The sequence below is a fragment of the Poecilia formosa genome, unplaced genomic scaffold (genome assembly GCF_000485575.1).
Source record: "Poecilia formosa unplaced genomic scaffold, Poecilia_formosa-5.1.2 Scaffold135, whole genome shotgun sequence".
Classification (NCBI taxonomy): Eukaryota; Metazoa; Chordata; class Actinopteri; order Cyprinodontiformes; family Poeciliidae; genus Poecilia; species Poecilia formosa.
Window position 1 is genome coordinate 1,228,788 of NW_006800074.1, and position 23,973 is coordinate 1,252,760.

General features: G+C 39.6%; 3 protein-coding genes across 3 annotated transcripts in view; 1 reads left to right on the forward strand and 2 right to left on the reverse strand.

Annotated features, from left to right (window-relative positions):
• The window catches only part of LOC103145086 (protein bicaudal D homolog 2), a 39,549-nt gene extending 30,219 nt beyond the window's left edge, over positions 1-9,330 (reverse strand). Inside the window, exon 1 of the mRNA XM_007562358.2 lies at positions 9,077-9,330. Within this exon, the coding sequence (XP_007562420.1) occupies positions 9,077-9,313 (237 nt within the window). The 5' untranslated portion in view covers positions 9,314-9,330. The remainder of the gene's footprint in view (positions 1-9,076) is intronic.
• Positions 9,331-9,583: 253 nt separating this feature from the next.
• On the forward strand, positions 9,584-17,916 carry ptpdc1b (protein tyrosine phosphatase domain containing 1b). Its single transcript, XM_007562361.2, has 11 exons — positions 9,584-9,675; positions 11,754-11,970; positions 12,303-12,384; positions 14,030-14,195; positions 14,819-14,899; positions 15,012-15,130; positions 15,621-15,758; positions 15,853-16,844; positions 17,256-17,438; positions 17,533-17,643; positions 17,736-17,916. The coding sequence occupies exons 3-11, from the start codon at positions 12,339-12,341 to the stop codon at positions 17,868-17,870; spliced, it is 1,971 nt and encodes a 656-aa protein (XP_007562423.1). The 5' UTR covers positions 9,584-9,675; positions 11,754-11,970; positions 12,303-12,338; the 3' UTR covers positions 17,871-17,916.
• Positions 17,917-17,990: 74 nt separating this feature from the next.
• Positions 17,991-23,924, reverse strand: fbxw12 (F-box and WD repeat domain containing 12). The gene is made up of 10 exons (XM_007562359.2): positions 23,738-23,924; positions 23,613-23,650; positions 22,529-22,695; positions 22,308-22,432; positions 21,236-21,442; positions 20,980-21,144; positions 20,611-20,821; positions 19,621-19,802; positions 19,396-19,526; positions 17,991-18,382 (listed from the first exon to the last, which is right to left on the reverse strand). Exons 1-10 carry the CDS (start codon positions 23,834-23,836, stop codon positions 18,283-18,285), a joined length of 1,425 nt encoding a protein of 474 aa, XP_007562421.1. The 5' UTR covers positions 23,837-23,924; the 3' UTR covers positions 17,991-18,282.
• Between the last annotated feature and the right edge of the window lie 49 nt (positions 23,925-23,973).

The window sequence follows — 23,973 nt, forward strand, 5'->3', positions numbered from 1 at the left end:
CTTTTCCCAAAAGGTCACATGAGTAGATGTGATTGTTGTTGAGGACTGGAGATATAGTGCTATTATTCTAAAAAAATATATTTAATTTTTAACTCTAAGAAATTGGGTTTTTCTTGGCTGCTGTTAAAAGTAGTCATGGCAACAGAATAATAAGAAGTGATAGGTTATACTGACAACTGGAACCTCCAATTATCTTAGTGCAAGTGACTGTTGGAAAAAGAAATGGAAAAGAAAAATGTACAAAATCCTGTCCTCCTGTACAGTCTGATCATGTTGTTTCAAGCTGTAATTTGTGAGGACTGCAGCCTGTGTTAAACAAAAAGAATCACAATACCATTAATATAGGAGTTTGCATTAGGATTTTAACCTTCATCTTGGGCTCAGTCTAACATCCGATTCAGGTTTGGAACTTCATCCAACAGCCAGAAGATCATATTGGAATGCAAAGTGTGCAATCATGACAACTGGATATAAGAGCAAACAAATACTGAAATTCAAAGAGTCAGCTGCTATACAATTAATGCACATACTGATGCTGTAATTGTGGTATATTCTGCAGCCCTTACTCAGTTTACTTTACGCATGAGCTAGCATTGGTGCACACACAAGGGTGCTGAGGTAGTCCCCCAAAATGATTACATTTACACATTTTTTCCTACATAAAAGCACCATGTTCAGATATTCATGCAGAATAAACACTTTAGGATAATTAATTTCTGATTTTCTATTGATCACCATGGGCTGGCTCTAGAATGCCCAGACTGGGTTTAGGTGGTGCATCGTATTTGTTAAGCAAAAGCCAAAATCTGAAAGGGAAACTTTAACAGAGAGCTGGATAGTCCAAGACCTTTTAAACCCTTTTAGTCAGCTGATGGAGTAACCCTCAATTGTCTCGAATATAAAACAATACAAAACACCAAGCTGGTTCCCACAGAAAACCCATGCACTGCTCCGTAACTCCTCCTTCAAACCCATTTCCCCTCTGTCTGCTTTTCTCAAGGACCCATGAGAGTCTGGCACACATCCAGTTGCAATCTCAACTCCCTTTACTTCTCCAGTTTCAAATATTAATGTTCCATCCAACCTCCTGCATAACTTATGCCTTTCTATTGACTAGATACCTACTCCTCCATTTCTAATAAGCCCAACATGAGGGCTTCAGAGTATGGGACCGATGGAAGTCACATTTTGCAAACTGTAATGGGGAAACCAGACTGAGTAGTCTATTTACAAAAGGGGGCCTGGCGAGAGCAGAGAGATAAGTGGGGGATGGAGGAAGATGGCAGAGGATGAGCATAACATGTGGGAGGAATGTAGCCATGCTGCTGTTCTCTGATCACACAGTGGTATTAAAGCAAGAAGGAGCTCCAAGGCAAAAGGGCAGCCCTTGAAATTAGGTTTGCTAATGTTTGAATAGATGGCCTATTAAAAGTTGACAGTGCTTCAGAGGATCTGGGATCTGGTTTAATTACTTTACTTGACACAGAAAACACCACTCAGTAAGTCAGAGTAGAAATACGACGAGTGGGCAAGACTAGATGGAGGACACGCCATAATGTAATAATATCATCAAAAGGGAACATCTGTGTACAGTTTCATCTCGTTATCGGGTGCTTCAAATTAGAGGACAGCGCACGATTTGGAAGCAGAATATGCAAACAAAACTCCTGTTTAGTGGTGGGGCCATATGGGTGGAGCGTGTCAAAAGCTTCAGATCTGAGGATGGGGTGGGGCACAGGCCATCTGTCCATTAGGACCAAACTCAAGTTTATTTACTTAATGCATGCACATGAAGCCTGCGCCAGCATTTTTTAACGTTTAGTTCCTTCAGCAATGCTTTACCTTAGAATGTAAAAACACACGTAGGCAGCTGTTTTTAAAATGCTCTTCACATTAAAGCAAGATCCATACACATTTCTAATTTTGTGAAATTGTGGGGGAAAGCAAGAAGCTAGCAAGAGTTGGCCATTTTTTAAGTGTGAACACAAAAGTTTACAAGCAATTGATGAAATAAATTTTTATAGTTAAGTGATGGACAAACTATAAATCTTTTTTGGGATGGAGGGAGGGAGGCAAGGGTAGATGGAGAGAGTGGACTATTTATTGACAGACATTTGATTTAACATTTTGAATTAATTCAGAACAAAATAGGAGAAAAAAAAATAATTCCTTTGGAAAAAAGGAATTGTATTGTAAATTAAACAAAAAAAAAACAACATTCTGCTTTTATTTAAACAAAAACTAGGGTGAGACGGAGCCCTGCATAATGAAGAGACTTGCTTAATGAGCCAGATGTGGTCACTTCCCACACAACACTGAAAAAAATATCCGGACTGATAAAGGGTCATATTTCATATACTTCCTCTACGTTTAAAAAAAGGACCCTTCACATGTAAACAGGATGCCAAGCTGGGCGCAGGGGAGACCAGCTTCCACTTATTTACAATAGAAGGAAGAAGAAAGATTTGATGGAGAATCAACCAAAAGACCTTGTGATTGAGATAAGACTCAATCAAACAAAGATGCAAATAAGCATCGGTCGGTCTTTACATGTTCCTTATGAGGGTGCCATTATGTCATTCATGTTGCTTAGACTCTGCAGCACAGGAGATAAGGAATGTCTGTTGATACGAGCCCCAGACAAAACCTGTGGGCACTATTTAAAGAGGGAAGCAGGCAAGTTTATCTAAAAAAATAAGGGATAATCGTTAGTTTGTGGCGCTACGATAAACAAGAGACAGTGAAAGAACTGTGCCTCATGGGAGTTTAAGGGTAAGCAAGTGTTGTGTGAGACAGTTCTCTCTGTCACTGTCAGAATACAGTTTAGAGGAAGGAAAACAGGAGTCTGACCTTTGACTGAGTGATTCATGTTGTATTGTGTAAGACATGCAGCCACCGCCATGACCTCATACCTGCTTTTAGCCTGGACTCCTGCCTTATCCTCTCCGAGTCTTTACTAAATGGATTACAGTAACAGAATCATGACCCTCCAGGGTTTGCTATACATGTATGTCTGACTTTTTTCAAAAGCTCATTCTATCTTCAAAAAATACATTATTCCAAAACAGAAATTCGGTTCTGACACAGTATTATGTTAAGCATGTCAATATGGAGGTGCAGTGGAATAACTTCCTTGCTGTTGGATCCCTGAGAACAATTTCTTTGTTAGCTTGATGTAACAGTAATTCCTGGTCCATACCTTAAATTTTTAGATTTCAAAAACTTCTCCAAGAAGAGATTGGCCAAACATAGCCCCCTCCACAAAGGACACTCAAAAAGTTGCATTTATAAAATTATGAAACATTTGTTTGCAACTACGCTTCTAAAAATTACTTTATTAAAAAAAAGTTACTTTGTTAAAAGACATTAATAAGTAACTCCTTCAGTTGATCTCAAAGAATGATCCACAGAAGAAAGGAGCAGTGGATGTGAAGAATTAATAGAGCAATTCCCAAGTGATTCCTAAATATTTCATTTTTTTAAGAAAAACTTGAGCTTTAAAAACAAACACCTAAGTAAACCACCAACACACAGAGGGTGTGTCCGAATTCAGGGTCTGCATCCTTCGAAATAATGCATTCACTGAGATCTGGAATACTTGATAATGCTTCAGCGTAAACTCGACCTCTGTTTGAACTGTGGATGGGTGCTGGTGGTATTCTGATCATCTGAGTGGACGACAAAAGCTTTTAAAATCATTCTGGATTATGGCTGGGCCATTTCACCTAAACTCTGCACAGTAAATCTTTCATTACCAATTACCATATGCCTATAAAGTGGACTGTAAGGATAAGCCATGAGGATGGACAGGAAATCACTTTTTATTAAGTACTGTTTTCGCTTTATACTCAAATGCAGTGTGGAGTTTACAGGTCCAATAGGTGTGGCGATCACCGCAGTACAGGCTAATATACCAGAAGCGGGAGACCCGAGCTTAGAGCCTCTCAACAGCCTTTTCCCAAAAAGCATGTAGCTGGTAATAAGTGTGGTTGGGCCTGACAGACTCCCAGACTGCTGTAAGCCCTGCACACAGTGGCTGGGATTCATCCTCTTATGTCCACAGGGTAGGGGATTTGGGACTTTATTTAGTGCCATTTAGAAAAGATTACCCCTTAACTACAGCCTTGCTCTCTGGCAAAATAAAATCATGGATAAAAGGGTAGATCAGGCTGCCCAAAACAATGTTGGAAGCTTTGTTCTGGTTGAAGGAATCAACCAGAACAATAATAAGGCCCAGAAAGTAAAAAAAAATAAATAATAATTGAAATAAGGAGTTCTGAAAGTTTTGGGGATGGTTGGTTTGTAAAGTCCAAACAGAGAAGTGAAAAACAGAATCAAAAAGAAAGTGAGTGACTTCACAATTCCACAAAAGGACATTGGCTTTATTTATACCACTTCAAACAAAGACCAGATACTTTTGTGTCCTTGTATTTTCCACTGGCATCCAATCACCATCCAAACCATTTAACATCAGAGTCAGAGAGTTTTGTTCGGAGACACTGGGATTTTTAGCCTTTAATTGTTTCCCATTTCAAAAAGGACTAAAGAAGACAAACCTTTTAAATGTAACCACAATGGAATGACTCTCTCAATATTCCTTTTGTTATACACAGTCCTCTCATTTCACCAAGCCATCTCTACATCTGTGACACTACTTAACCCCAATGGGCTACAGGCAAAAAGTCACAAAGGCTCCAGGCCTGCCATTGGTTCATGATTTTTCGTGTTTCTCTGGTTGACCTCAACACTGCATTGTACAGCTGCCGCCTTACTGATTGGACACCAGAACTGGAAGGGAGTTTAGAAGAAAAGACAGACCGGCTGTGTGGGTCTCAGACATACAACGCTGAAGGCTTTTGTTTAAGTTGGAGACAGTAGGCTGAATGGAACCAGGAGCAGAGAACAAGTAAATAAGAAACGAAAACTGTGGCACACATAATAGCCGTTCTGTCTTTGGGGAGAAGATGACGTCTTCGTGGTCACAGTGTTTCAGAGATACCAAGAAAGACAAGAGGGCTGAACGTCAGAACCAGTACCTCAAATACAAAAATCCCCCTAAGTCACAGCAGCTTGTAGGTCCTTCTGAACTGCACAAGAGCAGAGACATGTGGTTGGACATATGTGGAGGCAAAAATAAGGTATAATTACTAAAAACTGAGAGAACACCACCTTATGCTGCTCTTAGACCTTTGGCTCAGTAGACAATGTTTCCACTACTGAGAAACATCTCAATCAGCAGCCAAAATATCTTAATTTGGTATTTTAAATACTTCAAATTGATATACAATGTATTCTTAGCCTTTAAACATTGTTTTTAAAAAGAAAAAGAAAAATGCAGTGTTTCACCAAGCCATCTGTCCAGTTTAGCTGATTCTGTACTACAGAAGTACCTTTAACTACAGAAAGGGAAAGTGATTTCTTTCACTTCTGTCTATGTAAAAAGAGATCAAGCTCTGTCAATTTTCCCAACATATTATTTTACATGTAGGCCTCCAAGTTGAATTTTGCTTTCATCTGACTGAAATCTCTCATCTTCCCTTCTGTCAACAATTCCATCCTTATTGCCTATTTTCCATAAAGTCCAAATTTATGGAGAAGATGACTAGTGGTTGTCTTAACAGATTTTTCCATCGGAGATGTGACTTTCTGGAGTTCCTCCTGAGTTAGCATGGATCTCTTTGTGGCTTCCTCTGATTAATGCTTTCCTTGTCCAGCCTGTAAGTGGGTGTCCACCCATACATTTGTAAATTTGCAATGCTGGCATGCTCTTTTCCTTTTCATATGATACAGTGGAACATGCCACAACTTCATCCTTGACCCTCTAAAATGGTCCTAGGTCTTCGTGATGCTGTTTGCAATTTCTTTCAGTGGATTTTTTTTTTTAGGGCTATTATTGGAAAGAGAGTGCTGAACACATAGGCCCACCACACTTTTCAGATTTTTATTTCAAATAAGGCTTAAAATTTATATTATAAACATATATTTCTGGAAAGAACAGCAACACCTAAGCTTTTCATTGTCCCTGCATCCAATAAGTAGCACTGGACTAAGGTTTGTAATGAGTATAAAGCAGGAGGGGGATCACTTTACTGGAATACTGCAGTGGGTCTGCACTACAAAGCCACAGGGGGTGACATCACATGCAGCCAAGCAACTGCAGAGCGTTAGAGGAAGCAAGAAATTAAGGAAAGGACTGGTGGGATCAATGTGTGTAGCAGCATATTCCCAACAGCAAAAAACACCAGTGTTATGGACTATGTGAAGTAAAAAAATAAAAAATAAAAAACAGGCAAACCGATAAAAAAACCATCAGAAATCATCCCGACTTAATAATACTTGATGCGACACGTTTGCCTCATCTGTGTTACTTACGTTCAATTTTCCCGCTAAGTCTTTGCTTAAATCCTTCAGCCTTTACCTACAAACACTCTCACACTGCAGCAAGCTGAAGAAGCAGAACGGCTGCTCAAATTAAACCATGAGGACGGGCGTTACTAGGCAACAGCAATGCACAGCGTTTCCCCATCTTCCTGCCACAGGAGTTGTATGGAGGGGGGTGTGGTACATGAGAACAAGAGCAATGTGGCCCAGAGGCTGAAAACTGGCTATTCATCAAAACTTTACCCATGTCCTAGTGATTTCTGGCGCTTTTATCCACAAGGAAGTAGAGAGGCATGTTGGCATTTTTAAAGCAGGACCAACTCTTACAATCCTGAATGACTTACTTTGTTTGTGCATGCCAGCAAGCGAGGGAAAAGGTTTACAGTCGCTCGATGAGATTGGGTGTTAAGCAACTCATTAAGTCTGGATAGAAAGGAGCAGTCACTTCCAGACATTGCTGTTGTCGGTGTAAATCGTCCAGCTGCAGACAACCTTACAGACAGAAACACCTTCACGTAAAACATGAAGGTAAAGAAGCGGGAATATTTGCAATGGACAGAGATCCAGCAATAATGTTGAACATCTCTATGGTGTTTTTGTCTTCCACAACTTTGATACTTCGCTCAGCAGTGCAGAGGAAGTGTTGGGGGATGTTTGAATAATGTGTTTGTGGTTCTCCTGCGATAGCATCATGTCTGCCCTTCACGGCTGAACTGAGGGCCAGGGCAGAGGGATAAAGGATCAAAGATGTGATCTCCTGAAATATCTCCACCCAATGCAGCTGGAGCCAGTGGCAAAAGAGAGAGAAAAAAAATCTCTGCCACAGCTATTAGCAAAAAAAACGATTTCATTAACCACAGGCAGAAGGCTGGACTCCCGTATGACACATTAGAAGAGAAGGGGAAAAAACTAGACTTCTGGCACAAACATCATGACAATATTTCATCCTCAAATTTCCCAAGTTTTATTCATTTTTAGACATTTTAAAAAGCATAGATACAAAAGTTCACTATGAAATGGAATAACAGCTGGATGGACAGATGAAATGATGAACAGCTGGATAGCAATATTTTTCTGCAATCTGTTTCCTTTCTCCATACTTATCCCAAAAACCTAAAACCAAACAAACTTTTGGATTCTTTATAAAGATTTCTTTGAGTGTATTTCTAAATAAAAGGAAAAAAAAAAAACTACCAACATCAGTTAAAGCCATGTTATAACCATTAAGACAATTTCTGACTAGCATCTTCTATCTAGAACTTTTTGCTGTCATTCCTCTGCAAAATAGTGAGACCTTCACGCAAAACATGGGAAAATTGTGCAGCAGTAGCTGAGACAGCCCAAACACCACCTCCTCTCTCTCTTTTTTACAAACCTCAAGAGAGATGGCCACCGGAAGACTGAGAAAAGCAGCAGGAACAGAGGGCTGTAAAATATTCCTTTTCAACCTCAAAAACCCCCCAAAGAGACGAGGAACAGATTTCTGGCAAAGAAAAAAAACAAAGGCGAGCACCACGAAGTTAGCTTTGGTTTCTGTTCTGACTGAAAGGACACAGGAGAAATGAGTAAATCAGAGGAGGATATGAGCAACCATGAACAAGCCAGTGATCCCAAATCTGGAATTTGTTTTTTGTTTTTTTGAATCTCCATAAACTGTGACACAAGATCCACATTTGAGAGCAGCACACTTCTCCCTGTCTGAATTACAACCCAGCGACAAATTACTGCTGGAAGAAGAAAATTGGAAGCAGCATGATCCGATAGAGGGGGAATAAGTTCAACTACTGTCCAGGAAAAAACAGACACATCCTTTATCAGGCTCTCAAGGCCGTTTTTAACCACGCCGCTCAGCATTCTTTCCATTCCCAAAGGGTTGTAACTCTTCTGGCGTCAGCTGTAAGCTGTTCACATGTGAGCGGGAAGGTTCAAAATTCAAACCTGCTCCCGCCCTTCTCAACCGAACCAGAATTTCTTGTTTCCACGGGCTGAGTGAGCTCAGAAGACAACCTGACAAGCTTTAAAACTGACAACCTGAACCTTAAAATGTGTTGGATACAAAATGAGGACGTCCAAAAATATAGGAAAATAAACAAAACTAACACTGAAGAAGTTCTGTTTTTGTATCTTAAACACTCTCCACAAAACACAAAGCAACAAAATCTGAAGCGTGGGCTAATATGATACCCTTGGTTAGTAGTATTTTTGAACCTGTTAACTTTTCAAAATCTTGGCATACCTTTTTACCTGTAACTGTCCCACATTACCCAGATCACTGCCTATGACAGTGATCCCAACAGCACACTTAGCAAATCCACTCATGATGATTAAAGAGCAGGTTGTGGAAACATACCAGGCTTATCTGTGAGAAAGACTTGAGGACGAGGAGCTGCATAAATAAATAAAGGTGGCAGTGCAGTGGGGACTCCCTGAGCATGAAGGGGAAGTGGGGGTCTGCCCACAGTAGAAGCAAGCATCCCTACCTCCCCTTTACAGTTTTGACCTTGTAGAATGATTCTGGTGCATATTCAAATGTGATATCTCTTTTTGCGCACAAATATATAACATGAGACTGCCACAATCAACAAAAAAAAAGTGAAACAGATTAAAATGTCATTAGAATGTATGGTTAATAAACCCTTAGTTATGTGATGATTTGAATTTTCTTTTTTTCTTTTTTTTCTTTTTTATGTTCTACCTCTTTCAGTTGGTCCAGCTCCTGCCTGACAGCCTCGTACTCGACCTCCAGGTCGTCATACTGCTGCTTGAGTTGTTGCTTCTCCTCCAACACCGCCAGCCCGTACTCCGCCGCCTGGATCTTCTCGCTGGTTGTCTCGCTCAGCTCCCGGGAAAGACGCTCGACTTCTGCCCGCAGCCACTCCGGCCTGGCCTCCAGCAGCACAGCTTCGGGGTATCCCTGCTCCTCCGTGGACATGATCTCTATCGACCAACGTGCGCCAGCTGATCTGCGACGAGAAGACGTAGGGGCGGTGTAACCTTGAAGAAAGAAGCAGCGACTGCTCAAATTCGTCTGTATTTAAATTGCATGGTTATTATTTCTGCGTTTCTTGGTGCTGGTCCAGCTTCTTTGGTCATGTAGTTGTTTAATTTTCTCTGTATTTTCTTCTGCCGGCTTTTTTGTTATGTCTTAGAAACGCTCCATAGTGTTGCGCTGAGGCTTCCCCTCACCTCTCCACCGGCTTGTGGAAGTGATTCAGCCCGACCAACTGCCAATACAGGACCGGGAGGACACAACTTGTGGTTCCTGCTTTCAGAATAAGAGTATACTCGGCTAAAGTAGGCAATCAGACAGTACATAAGAAGACTTAAACTATAAATATAGGTTTATGTCAAAATAAACCACTATTAAAACACTAGCTTAATGAAATACATATGTACTGTTTCTATAGTTAATAATCTTTCAAAAACAGCATAACTTATCAATTTTATTTTGAAAACATATTTCCTTTTCCGGTACTTCAACTAGCTTGTTGTCAGTTTGCCGAAATCAGACACCTACGCAATCAGCTGGGAAAGACGTCTCCTACCTTCTGGCAGGGCTTCTCGGGAATTGTAGTCCTTGTCGAGATGGAAGTAATACGACTGCAACGCAATATGGACTCATGTCCCACAAGGCCTTGGAGACGTGCTTATGTGGAGCGCGGAAATCTTCCTACAAAACCGCTTGTCGCAGAAATAGAACGAGCAGATTGGCTCTTTAGCAGTGGACAGATGCATATCTGCCGCCATCTGTTGGAGAATCCTTTTCTATTTCAAAATTAATCTTAGTGGAAACTTATGGAGGCCCAATAATGAAACAATTAAATAAAATTATCAAACAAATAATTACTATAAATAATGTGATAATGAAAAAAGTGTTAGGTTGTAATACAATATCCATAGTTTGAACATCTCTGGTGAGCTGTTGAATCATTCATCTGAAAACAGAATGAATTGCCACAACAAACTTAAGACAACATTGCCATGAACTTAAATAGGTGAGGCAAAAGAGAGCGTTAATTAAAGAAACATCCAAGATGCTAATGTTATCCTGGAGGAGTTCCAGAGATTAAATCCGTTGACACAAAATCTATTAGTCTCTATGAACTTGACCTGTATGGCAGACTGGCAAAAATAAATCCATTACTGAAAGGAAGTCAAAAGAAATCTTGTGGAAGAAAGTGCTCTGGTCAGATGAGATCAAAATCAAACTTGATGGTTCACATACAAAACGTTATATTGAAAACAAACTATACATCACAATGAAAATATTAAATACAGTGGTCACAGAATCGTTATGAGAGAATGCTTTTGTCCAGTAGGGACAGGGAAACTGTTTTCTATGAGTGAGTTTGAGCTATTTTGCAAAGAAGAATCTGCAGAAATATTATTTTGTAGATATTCCATGCTGTTAGAGATACGCCCCAAGTATTGTGAAAAAAAAAATTAAAAGGATGTATAATTTTTCTTTCACCTTACAGTTATGCCCGTCTTTGTGTCGGTCAGTCAGATACTCATACTAATAAGATCCAACATTTATGGTTATAATATGAAAAAGTCTTGATAAGGTATATACTCTTGAAAAGGTGAATGTAAATTAAGTTTTTGTACTACCATGTCTGGAAAAAAAATGATAGGGTATTCTTTCAATCTCCAAGCTGATTTAAGGTTTTTAATATACTAAAGTTCTGCTTGTTATTTTGTCATTAAGAAAAAACATGTTTCTGACTGAAGTGCAAACATGTTTAGATGTCATGTTTCCCCTCATTATTATGAAATGTTCAGCAGAGTTTTGAATTTGCATGAGCACTATTGGCTTTGAGATCTCAAAATGCTTTACTTAGTAAACTGATCTCTTTGCAATCACCTGAAGCCAACCTGCTTTAGTAAGGTGAAAGGTAAGCTAATGAGATTTGATCTATGTGCTACATCACTAGGATGACACAATTTGTACATTGCAGTTGTTAGGTCAGCTTTAGTGTGCTGATATAAGAAATTCTTCGACCTTTCTGTCATGTCTGTCATTATAGCCATGTTCGGTAAATAATATGTTTTTATCTGATTAAATAATTTAAGAATCTAATGTATCTACCATTTGGCTAAGTGACAAAAAATTATCCAAAATGTAAGCAAGCCCTTTAAAAATGTAAATCTGACATTTTTCTTGAAGAGTGGGAACATTTTTGCTTTAACTTGACCTAATGAGATTAGTGGTCTAATCTGGGAGGAGTCAGAAATAGGTTCAGAATGTCCTCAGGGGGTCAGAGAGACACGCAGAACCTGTGCACAGTGCTAAGCAAAATAGTCAAAATGCCAGCAGTCTCTCCACATTCTGCAGTTGATTTGATCTCTTGATCTGTCATGGCTTCTTACAGAGGAGTCCGAATCCATAGCTTCACTTGTGCCGCACTGTCTCACGACATGGAGATAATCTGAAGGCAATGAGGCCACAAGATTGACTTCTTAAAGAGCAAAGTGGGAAGGACAGCGTCAGAGCTCTGAGAAATGATGTCAGAAAAGTCGACAACTGGAGCACTGGATAGTTTTCCTTCTGAGGTTGGAGCCACTGGCAGCTCCTCCCAAGTTCTAAAGGTAAATCTTTGCTTGTATTTCTTTTAATTTTGTTCTGTTTGTTCTGTTTAAGACTTAATATTTTTCCAGCTTTTGGTTTGAGAATCATGGCCACTTTTAGCTTAAAATGCAACACAGGTATACTTGAAAATTAGATGCTGATAAAAGAATGCTAGCAGTCTCACACTGGTGTTTAGCCAATTTATAGTTTTACACATTTTCTGACTTACACACAGAGAATGCTGTTAAAATTGTCTCTTGTTGTGTTGCACAAGTACAATTTTAACAGCATTTGTTGTATGTAAATCAGAAAATGTGCTAAACAGTATAACAAAGCGCTTTTGGTTTTCCAGGCTCTGCTATGACCATCAGTCTGAGTGAATGTTCGCATGGCATTCCATGGAAGATCGGGAGGAGAATCTCTGATGGAATACAGTAAGTAGGGATAAATAAAACTTGAAAACATACCAGCCAATGACTTCAGTATGATCCCCAAGAGCTACCTGTGCTTTTATCATGTCAAAATATTTCAAACAAATGAAATAGAAACATACTAGAATAGCAGCTATGTTTAGTGTTGACCCAATCTATTGGCCTGTTGGCCAATTTACTTTTGATCTCTAAACTGAATATGTTTTTTTCAGTCTGTTAAATCAACAACAAACATCTTGTTCTTTGATCCACTTTGTCTTGCAATCTCCTCGTTTTCTGTTCGATTGAAAACTACTACCTCTATCACTGAACCTGACAACGTTGATTAATTTTTAGCTAAAGAAAATAAAGTTTACATAAATGAGTTTATAACCGTTAAAAGGGATATATGGGGATCAGCCAAAATTAGAATCATCTCTTTAACCCTCAAACCAAAGCAGAAATCTGTGTCAGTCACTAAATGCTTGATTAGTGCATCTCTTGCTATTTTTACTGTAATGCCCTGGTGACGAACTTGCAGGGCCAACGCAAGGATTAGATAATTCTCACTTCTGATGACCTTAATTATTAAGCACCACAACTGTTGATCAAGGTGGTTCTAAAATTATTTTCAAAACAAGTATTACCTCTCTAAATACATATTTTTCTAAGCACACTGACAGATCTTTAGACAACGTTGCAACCAGACTTGGACTTTTTCGGTTTTTTTGTATTTTATTACAAAGATCAATAAAACAGAAGAGAATCATAGAAGTGTTTTAAAGTTAAAAATTCAAACTGGAAGATCAGAGGTTTCTATGTTGGTCCAACCTCAAAATCTAAAATGGCCACCTTGGATATAAAACATTATTGTTGTTTTTTTGTTTGTTTGTTTTTTGCTTTACATCATAGTTTTTCAAATTTTCTTAACAGATTATTTATACCATTTATACCAAAATATCTACAGAACACCAAATTTCATAACAAATGTAAGCGTACTGTAACTTTTGTTCTCAAACCTTGTTTTAAACAATGGGTGTCCAAAATGCAGCACAGGGACCATTTGCAACCCTCTCAATGGTTTTAATTGACCCAGATCACAATTTTAAGACTGGAGTAAATGTGGCCTGTTCATCTCCAGCTAATCCAGATTAACAGCTTTTTTTAGGGTGAGAATTTTCACAGACAAATAAAATCTTACAGGAAAAGATGTTAGATATAATGCAAAGTATTAGTCTTAACTATATTTGTACTTTTATTTAAATCATTTAGTAAATATAAGGTCCACGCCCCCCTTTAAACATGGTTAAACACAGCAAGCTCTGGGGTGCTCCTTTCTTGTTGCTATAGCGGAGACTATTTTATTTTTCTGGCTCTGAAATGAAAACAACTGACACCAATGACATAAAAATTACATGTCTTTTATGTTTTGGATCAGCAACAGTTTGCAGACTACTTCTCCACAAGAAACGTGGCTGTTTCATTAGTTAATTTTGTTAAATATATTAATGAATGGATAAAAGCAAAAAAAAAAAAAAAATCACAAGAAATTTAGTTTTTTATTTCAACTTTTTCAACTGTCTAACTTGGTGATTTAGGTCCCCACGGGGAAAAAATTTGGACATCACTGGTTTAAACTGATTTCTCTCTTTTTCTTCCACCCTGACAGTAAAAGCCCCCAAAGCAAAATACACCTTCTTAGGAGAAGCAATACGAGGCGTCTTTCCCCCACATATGCAATGTTCACTTGGCTGTAGAGGGAAATACTGCAAGTATGACAACCCAAACCACTGGAGCGAGGACAAGCAAGCAATAAGAGGCCTCTATTCATCCTGGTATGTTATGACTTACTGTGTCGTTAGAAAGTATTTGCTCCCTGATAGGTTTCTTTTGTCTTTGCTATTTTGCCCCACTGTTTCAGATCATCAAACTAATTTTGAATGTTAGACAAAGATAACCTGGGTAAAATACAGGTTATCAAAGCCATTAATTTATGGCTTTGAGTTTAATAATGTTTTAAACGTTTTATCTTGAAATGATGATGTAATTTACTAATGGGGAAAAAAGTAGCCACACTTTGGCCTATTTGTAGAATTTAAGAAATGAAGATGAGTGAACCAACACTCAACCACAGCAATGTAAAAAAAATATATATATATATCTTAAATAAAGCACTTGATGGCATCAAAACCATTTATTATTTTTATATGAAGATTACTTTTTCACATGGGACCAGGTTGATTTGGATAGCTTTAGCACATTAATGAAAGAAATTGATCAAACGTCAGACTGTGGTAATCTTTGTGTTTAGTGATCTGAAACATGTCATTGTGACAGCACTATGATTGTTTTTATTTTTGTTAATTAAATAAAATATATCTGATGAACTGAGAAAAGTTTGAATTCATCTGTACTGTACATACAGTTGCTGACAGTTTTGTTCTTTTGCTTTCTTTAGGGTCACCGACAATCTTCTTGCTATGTCTCGACCTTCAACAGAGCTCATTCAGAAATATGACATTATTGATCAGTTCAAAAGGTATTCACATCATTATTCTATGGCTTTGAGCACAAGAACGTTTTGAATAAAGCATGGAAGAAACGAGAACAGTGACGTGTTCTGTGCTCTGTTTTTTGTTCTTGTGCTGAAGGAATGGCATCAAAACTGTGATCAACCTACAGCTACCTGGAGAACACGCAAGCTGTGGAAATCCTCTGGAACCAGAAAGTGGATTTTCATACAACCCCGAAGTGTTCATGGAAAATAACAGTACGCACCTTTGCAGGAATTTTGAAATATACAGCTCTGGAAAAAATTAAGAGACCACTTAAAATGATCAGTTTCCCGGATTTTACTTTTTATAGGTATATGAGAGTGAACTCCAATGTAGTACTCACAATTTTGTGGTTTTCAAGAGAAACACCGCTATAGCATTGTTAATCTGTGAAATATTCCCTCTCTGTTTAAGTCTAGTTGTGAGAAGAATGTTTAATGAAAAAAAAATTGCAACAGGAAGTTAAGAGTCTGCCTGAAGTGGGATCAAAAACAAGGAAGATCCAATTATTATGAAGATCTTATGCTCTTGTCAGACCAAAGTAGAAAAATGTTTTCCAGATTGGACGGTTTGAAGTTGTGGTTTCAAAGCATGTAGTCTCAAAAAGAGGGACTTTGTAAGTCAGAATGCTTTCTCTTGGAGGTGCTTTCAGTCATACATGTATAATGTTAAAACGGGGAATGCAAATTCATGTTGCCATTTCAGTTTATTTCTACAATTATGGCTGGAGTGACTACGGAGTGACCAACCTTACCGCCATTCTCGACATGGTCAAGGTCATGTCCTTTGCAGTGCAGGAAGGGAAGGTAGCAGTCCACTGCCATGCTGGACTCGGCAGAACAGGTATAGGTTTGTAGTACAGAGAGTTTGTTTCACACTGTGATTTTTCACATGCAGATCAAAGCATTGCGCTAAAGTTTTCCTGATCTCACTCCAGGGGTACTCTTGGCATGTTTCTTGGCCTACGCAACCAGGATGACTGCGAACCAGGCTATTTTGTACGTTCGAGCCAAACGGCCCAATTCCATCCAAACCCGGGGTCAGCTGCAGTGCGTCAGAGAGTTTGTCCAGTTTCTTGCCCCGTTAAGAATTGTTTTCTCCCACGCCAAGCCTCATTCCCAACCTGTAACCCTGTCCCAGTACCTTAACCGTCAGAGACGCATTCTGCATGGCAATGAGAGAAAGCAACTGAGGCACTTACCCAAGATTATACATCTAGTGTGTGGCCTCTTGGTGGACATTGCAGAAAACCGGCAGGTGATTGAGGAAGACATTCTTGAAGCCCCTGATATTCAGGAAATTGAAATGACTCTCAGTCTCATTGAAAAGATGGGGCCTGAATTATTTGCAAAGGAGCCTCGCTTGCCCGGTTCACCCACCTTACCCAGGCATTTCCACGAGCCTCCCATCTTCTACCACCGCAAAAGTCTGAGCTACAGTGAGTCCGACTTGAGACGATTGGGCTCGCAGCTAAACCTCCTCACGCAACCTCTGAACTCTGTCTCCAAATCAGAGACAACTCTCCCCTCATGCCACAAGCAAGGTCAGAACATGAACATGTCCGATGTTTCCCACAGCTCGACAGGGTCGCTCTGGCAAATCAAGAATGAGGAAAGCCAGAAAGATGGCACGATTGTGGTGAAGAAACTGAAAAGGAAAACCATTCATCGCAGCGAATCGGTGGGAAATGAGAAGCCAACTAAAAAGGGCAACATGCTGTCCAGGTGGAAGGCAGAGCAGAGAGAGGAGTTGGCAATGAATGGGGTAAAGTCAAAAGATACAGAAGATGAGAAATCAGCACTTCCCTTCATCACACTGCAGTCTGAGCTGTCTCTGGAGGCCAGGAGGCTGCTGGTGGCCCAGGCACTGGCAGTGGACCTTTTTCTTGAAGGAGAAGAGGAGCATAAGTCCAAAGTACTGGCCTGGCAGGTAACTGACTTACCATACTGAAGTTTGTCAAATGTATAATAGTAAACACATTTGTAATTGTAAACCTATTCCTATTCCTTGGGCTTTTCTACATTTTGTTAAATGATACAAACTGTCCTGCTGAATGCCGAGTCACTGCTGCTGTCTTCAGTGTTTTACAGCTTCTACAGGTTTTCTCTTAGCATTGTTCTGTTTTTAGCTCCAACAGCCTTCCATCAACTCTGCACAGTTTCTCTGTTCCTAATGCAATCACCATTTTGTTTTTTTTTTGAAAACCATGCATCCTTTTCCTCCACTTCACGATAAAGCAACACATTGTGGAGAAAAAAATATCATAAAATCCATTACACCAAAGACGCATTCAAACCTGCAATGTTGCAGGGGCTGATGTTAGTGCTGAAATGTGTGCAGGAGGACATGAATCAGGGTAGCGCATGGGAGAGACTTTGCACAGAGCGGGATCCGTTCATCCTGACTGGATTGATGTGGTCATGGCTGGAGCAGCTTAAAGAGCCAATCATCTCTATCAAAGATGTTAAAGTCCTGAATCCACGCAACACAGATGCTAAAACTGCCCTCAACAAACTGGGCCAGGTAAGAGGCTATTCTGAACTTCTGAACTACAGACATAACAGGAAAAAAACAACAACAACATTTTAAGCTAAACTTTCATGCCATTTCTTGTCAGGCACCCAAGGAAACAGTAACTTGCATACTCAACTGCATGGCTCATATGATGAATATATCGGAGGAGGTTGAAACAGCTTTTCTGAATAGAGCGATCAAGGCATTCACCTGGGTAAGAAAGTGTAAAACCTGATAATCTGGGACCGCAAGTGGATTGTCTCACCAAGTGTTGTTTACCTTTATGTTGAATGTTGATTTTAACAGATCACCATTAATTCAACGGAAGAGGGGAAACTGTGCAAGAATATGGCGGCAGTCCTGAGGTGTGTTCTTCTGGACCTGAGATCTACGGCTGTGGAGGAGGAGGAGAGAGCCAAACCTCCGCTCCCTCCAACATGACCGCAGCTGGTCTTACTGTACATGAAATACATATTTCTGTGCCTTGTGACAATTTTATTTCATTTTTTTATAAGTCAAAAGCCATATTGTAAAAAAAAAAAACAAAACAAAACAGAACTTTACCTTAGTAGAGTTTAGGTGACACTTCAAAGAACAAATCAGATAGTTGCAAAACATTCTGCCTTAAGCCTGGTCACACTCATCTCTTCTTGCTCTACCCCACAGTCAACGAACATTCAAAATACAAACTATTTTATAGTCATTTATCATTTCTTAACAACCACAGTGCAGGTTGTTACATTCCTGTTAATTGCCACCGCACACCCACCAAAGAGAATAAGAGTCCATAAGAAAATCAAATGTCAGAAGGTTTTGTACAGCGCATGTTGGTCTTTGTGCCGGGCCGCAACGCTCAAGATGTGAAAGAGTAAGCTTTAAGAACGTCCTTCCCATTATTTCCTTCTACTGAAGCCACGATGCTGGCGTAGTCACAGGCAACGTGAGTGAACCCTCTGCAACAGAGAAACACGCAGCAATCAAAAACACGGAATAAATGTACTCTTCCAGAGGTCGGCAGTAATTACTGTCCCAATCCAATAATCATATATTGAATATTTTATCAGATGAATTACCTACTGATACTGATCACATGTCTATCGTGATATATGTTGTCGTTGATTTAATGTCGCAAGAACGGCGCAAAAAAAGAAAAAAGTAATTAAATAAAATCAAAATGTGGGTTTGGGAATGGCCTAGTTAAAGTTGGGATGTAATCCAACTGCGATAATATGGCATGAGCTTAAGCAAGCAGTTGGTCCTTAAAAGCTGTCCAATATGGCTGAATTTAAAATATTATGCAAAGAAAAGTGAGCTAAAGTTCCTTCACTGCGATGTATAAACACTACGCACAAATAGATACACATTCTAACTAGCCAGGAATGTTTTGCACAGCCGATTTTAATGTTTTATATGTGATACACATTACAAAAAAAAAGAAAAAAAAAAGCAAACTTGTTTTTACCTTTCACAATGATTTACAGTAAGCGAGGAAGATTGTATTGGCCTTTTCAGCTTACTGTCTGTAAGTATACTTATGCATACTTTGCTCAGGAAGAGCTGTGCAATGCATAGATAAAACTCTAATTGAAACTACTTAGAAACTATAACTTAAAAAGAAAAGGCATTTTCTTAAAGAAACCTTTTTCTGTCAAAAATAAAATAAAAAATATTTAAATAAATAGGAGATGGGCAAAAATATCTGTCACAAAAGATGAGACTAATGTCTTGAACACCACTATAGAATGAGTTAAGTGGGGGAAAACAAAGTCTAAATACCAATTCAAAACATGAAATACTGGTGACATACTGTAGGTTATTGTAGAGCACTTTTTGGGAGTTTTCAAGGCACATGACACTAATTTTGCTAACCATTAATGGTGTCAAAGCATGAACAGATCTGGCTGGGACATCCTTGGTAATGACTTATTGGTAGATGAAGGCGGTATGTTACGACTGAGACACTAACCTGGACATTGTGTGGGAGCCTCCCAGCAAGTGGTACTGACTCTCCAGCGTGAGCCCGCCGTCTTTGTCGTTCTTCCACGTCAACACTCGTAAGGAGAGGTCCTGAGACGCCGTGACGACACGAAAACTGTCCTACAAAACAAAATTCATAACTCAATGCTAAGCTTCCACCAGTTCAAACCAATTCGGCAACTGGACTTCTGAACTTCAAATAAAAACAGCCTACCACACATATTGAGGAGATGGGCATGACGTGATCTTTGAAATTAGCAAGCACGGCTCCTTTCAGCGAGTACACCCACAGCTCCTCCCTGGCTGCCAGCACTATGCAGTTGCTGTTCTTGGCCTCCAGAAGGATTTGTGATGAGTAGAGGTTCAGTGTCAAGGGGAAGGACTCCATCTGCTGGACTAAAGTTGGAAAGAGATTAGAATTTATTATATTAATTTAAAGGTTTAATATAATGTTGACCCACCCCTTGCATCCGGAACATGTTTGGGAAAAGCTTTCCACAAGTTATAGTGGTGAGCATGTAGGAATTTTCACCATTTATCCCAGAAAGCACTTATGAGGTCAGATATTGTTGGAGGAGAAGACGTGGCATGCTGCTTCCATTCTAACTCAGTACAAAAGTGTTCTTTTGGGTTGAGATAAGGACTTTGTGTAGGCCAGTTAAGTTCGTCCACTCCAAACTCACTCTTCTATGGAATCTGCTTTTTTCACTGGTCTGCTGTCATTTTAGCCGTTATTATGCCTTGTTGTTGTACAAAACAACAAGGCATAATAATGCAAATACAAAAACTATGTGGTTAAGGTGCAAGCTGCTAAGTGAGACTCTTGTGTGTATGTACCTGTGTGGATTAGAGGAATAATCTAACCCACACAAACAAATTATTCAAACTGTTTGCCGTTCAGCCATTTCACCCTGGAAAAAAAAAAAAAAAGAAGAAATATCAAGCCAATGATGAGCATTAAGTAAGCTCATCACTGGCACTGAAAATTGTTGTTATTAAATCCAATGAACGAGTAATAAAAATGTTCTGCATGCCATGAGAGTAAGCTAAATAAAATACTGGTGCCAGGAAGATTTCCAAACCGTTCCCGCGGTGACGCAGACATTTTTCCTGGATGACTCACTAACAGACTTTTTGTTTCCCAATGATCTGAGTTCAGAGCCAAAGCATTTTCCAAGTCATTGTGCTAAACATCAGGGCTCACCCTGGATCTCCGTCTTGTACTTCATCTTTTTAATGCTGACATCGAAGACAGTGAGGGCTTTGTTGCCTCTGAGATCAGTGTGGTGGATGATGGCCAGTCTGGCAGGCTGGGTGGGTATGAAGACAGCAGCTTGGCACCCGAGGACCGGCACAGTCTGGCACAGAGACTCTTCATCTTCAGACGGTGAGGTCAAACTCTCACTGTTAATCACCTGGCAAAGAAGCAAAGTAACACAGGTGTACAAGGAATGCATCTATACTTTCCATTCTTACCAATTTTCCTTCTGGTGGTATTTGCACAGAGGTAACGCAGAAACAATCTGGCACAGGTAACACAGACAATTATGTAATCAAAGACAACCCCAAATACCTTTAGACTTAAATCATCATTTTCCTTGGTTCCAGCTATAATCCACTTCTTGTCAGGTGAAACAAGGAGTACGTTAACTTTGACAGAGTCACACACCATTAGACTTGACTTTTTAGTCAAAGTCAAATCAGCCAGTGTGCAAATTGATCCCTGGCCAGTTCCAACCTGGAAAAGAAGATGATGTCAGAAAAAACAACAACAACAACAACAACAACAAAAGCTACACGATCACCAAGGAGATTGTGGGGGTACTTACAGTCAGGAACCAATCATTGTTGATGTTGTACTGCAGTAATGTACAGTGTGAGGATGCAGTAGAAAAAGAGCCCAGCTCCTGACCAGTCTGACCCTGCCAGGTCTTAATGAGGCCTGTAGAGTCTGATGTGATAACAACTTCCTCCTTCTCATCAGCTACAATCCCTGTCAAAGGATTCTGCACAGGACTACACCACAGGCTCTCACCCTGAGAAACAAAACGGGCATAAAAATCATGGCACAAAGAGCCCAACAAGGGTCAATGTTTAGATTTCCAATGATTAATTCAAAGTGTGATTGCAGAAAGAAAATTAAACACTGTCATTTAAATGTGAGCATTAGCAGCATCTCCCCTATTGCTAAAGCTATAGAAGGGTTTTTATGTTGTTATTTTTTTGTATTTATTTTAATGGAATACCCACAGTGGGAAATCCTTTTTTAAACCAACTTGTAGAAGATAAATGCAAACGTATATGCATCACCAAACAAAAATTGGATTTAAGCCAGAAAGCACTTCAAAGGCCACTTTTATTATAACTATCAAGCAAGAGACTGTGACAGGCAAAGGGAAGAACACATGTTAATGGGTAGAATATGTTAAGTGGTAAGTGAACATTTTGTCCCCTCAAACTTGATGTGTTTGAACAGAGGTAGTCAAAATCCTGCGTCCTGCATGTTTTTAAATGTTCTGCTTGGTTCAACACACATAAATCCAATGAGTGGTTCATAAGGGGCCTTCTGTATAACTTCTTATAGTTATCATAAAGAATGAAAATTTGAAAAATTTTGACTTGGCCCAAATTGTGATGGTCTGACAACTGCATGAGAGCATCTACAAAACTGCATCTCCTGAGGGGCCTTGCTGATCTGCATTGGGAACATTTGTTCCACATACTCCGATCAATCAGATAAGCTACTGTAGCTCAGACTGCTGAAGAAATTAATGCTGGATCAAACAACGTAAAGCAGTTTACAGCATACAGGGCAGGATACTCCAGGACAGTCATAATGCTATGCTAGACTGGTGTATGTCTACTGTGCATGAGTGATGTTACTGAAGGAGAAGCACTGACTTTTTGGATGTTCCATGCCCGAACTGTCCCATCAGTGGACGCGCTGCAAGCAACAGCACTGCTCTTGGACAGGTCTGGCAGCAGGTATGAATTGCCCTGCAGGTACACCAGGCCGACCACCCTGCCTGAAGAACAAGATGTTTGACACACAGGTTAGAAAAGAAGCATAATGAAGTCATGCCAAGGATATTCCTAATGAACAGGGGTGGAAAAATGCATACCTGTATGGCCTCTCAAGCTTTTGCATGTGTAATTTCCCGTCCGACCTTCTGTCATGTTCTTCTCCAGGTGGGAACGCCGCAGGAAGTATCTCTTCCACGAGTGATTGACCTGGTCACCGCTCAAGGCGGCAAGGTTACAGAAACTCCAACGCTGCATGCACATCCTCCTGAGGAGAACATAGGTATTTGGACGCATTTATTATTTTTCAACAACTACTGCAAATAGTGGACTAAAAGGGAAGTAGCATTATGAAGTTTACAGTATGTGGATGAAAATATTAATCTGATCATCAGACATCAGCATGGTATCGAATCAAAACGACAATAACATAGCTCTGGATTTGTAAACCTTTAGACCAAATGTGAATGGAGATTAAATGTGGGCAATCTATTGCTGTTTACTTAGTGAGCGATGTTCCACAAATTGTCATAGGATGAAAATATTTGCTGCTACAGTAATCAACCCTTCTTATATTTAATCACCAGGATCTTGCATTTTTCGACTGGTATTTGGACATTTCATCGACGGCAACAAGCTTGAAGTCTTTTAGGCTTGAAGGTTTCCCCCAACTCTTTACCTTCAGCCACAGACTGTGTGTCAGATTCAAATCAGAATTTGTCCTGGGGCACTTCTAAGTATTACTATTACTTCAAAACAAAAGAAACAGGTAGTGTAAACTTAAATCTGCCAGGTGTATTAATTATATTGGGTTTAAAAGTAGCTATTAAATAAGAACCAAGAGGCAGACAAGGAAAACAGAAGAGTGCTAAGAATAGAACCCTGAGGTACTCCAGAGTGTGATGGGACTCCGACTAAGAACTGCTAACCAGAATGGACAGAGAAACATTCATTTTGACACCTGCACACAATTAAAGGCGAGAAGAATCTTATGGACACACAGACAACAATGTTCCTGGAACAAGCAGTTAGAAAGTAGATCAATAAAATGTATAAAACAAACAAAAAAACAAGAGTAGCATTTTTATGTATGCTACTGCACAGTATCACATGATTGAAAATCAGGTAGATTTTTTTTGCCATGAAAAACCAAATACTATAAAAATATAACAAATATTAACTCACCTCCATAACCAAGGAGTCTCTGCAGCTTCATGCCAGTCCTGAGAAATACAGTTAAAAAAAAAACTAAACTTAGTTGTTTACGCGATGTGATTGTTTCTGCCACTTCCGGAAGCGTGAAGTCTTACCTTGCATACAGTAGAAGCGCTGATTAAATCATCCTCGCTCAGAAATGTGAAAATGTGAATAAGACAGTCACCGATAAGATGTGGATGATGGAAATCCATACCAACATCAGTTTTCACAGCCTGTAGAGATTTCACAGATAGAGAATCCGTACGTAAAAAAAACAAACTACGGAAAGCGCAAAGGAACTACGCAGTTCTTTATTGCAGAGCCTTTATTTCGCCACCAGATGTCACCA

Bases quoted from the DNA above. Each gene is read 5' to 3' on its own strand.
- ptpdc1b (XM_007562361.2), top strand. From the start codon at position 12,339: ATGGCATTCCATGGAAGATCGGGAGGAGAATCTCTGATGGAATACA. The intron at 15,131-15,620 runs GTACGCACCTTT...TTGCCATTTCAG, and splicing joins AGTGTTCATGGAAAATAACA to TTTATTTCTACAATTATGGC. The intron at 15,759-15,852 runs GTATAGGTTTGT...ATCTCACTCCAG, and splicing joins TGCTGGACTCGGCAGAACAG to GGGTACTCTTGGCATGTTTC.
- fbxw12 (XM_007562359.2), bottom strand. From the start codon at position 23,836: ATGGATTTCCATCATCCACATCTTATCGGTGACTGTCTTATTCACATT. The intron at 19,803-20,610 runs GTGAGCCCTGAT...TTCCAACTTTAG, and splicing joins GTACAAGACGGAGATCCAGG to TCCAGCAGATGGAGTCCTTC. The intron at 19,527-19,620 runs GTAGGCTGTTTT...TTTGTTTTGTAG, and splicing joins CCATCTCCTCAATATGTGTG to GACAGTTTTCGTGTCGTCAC.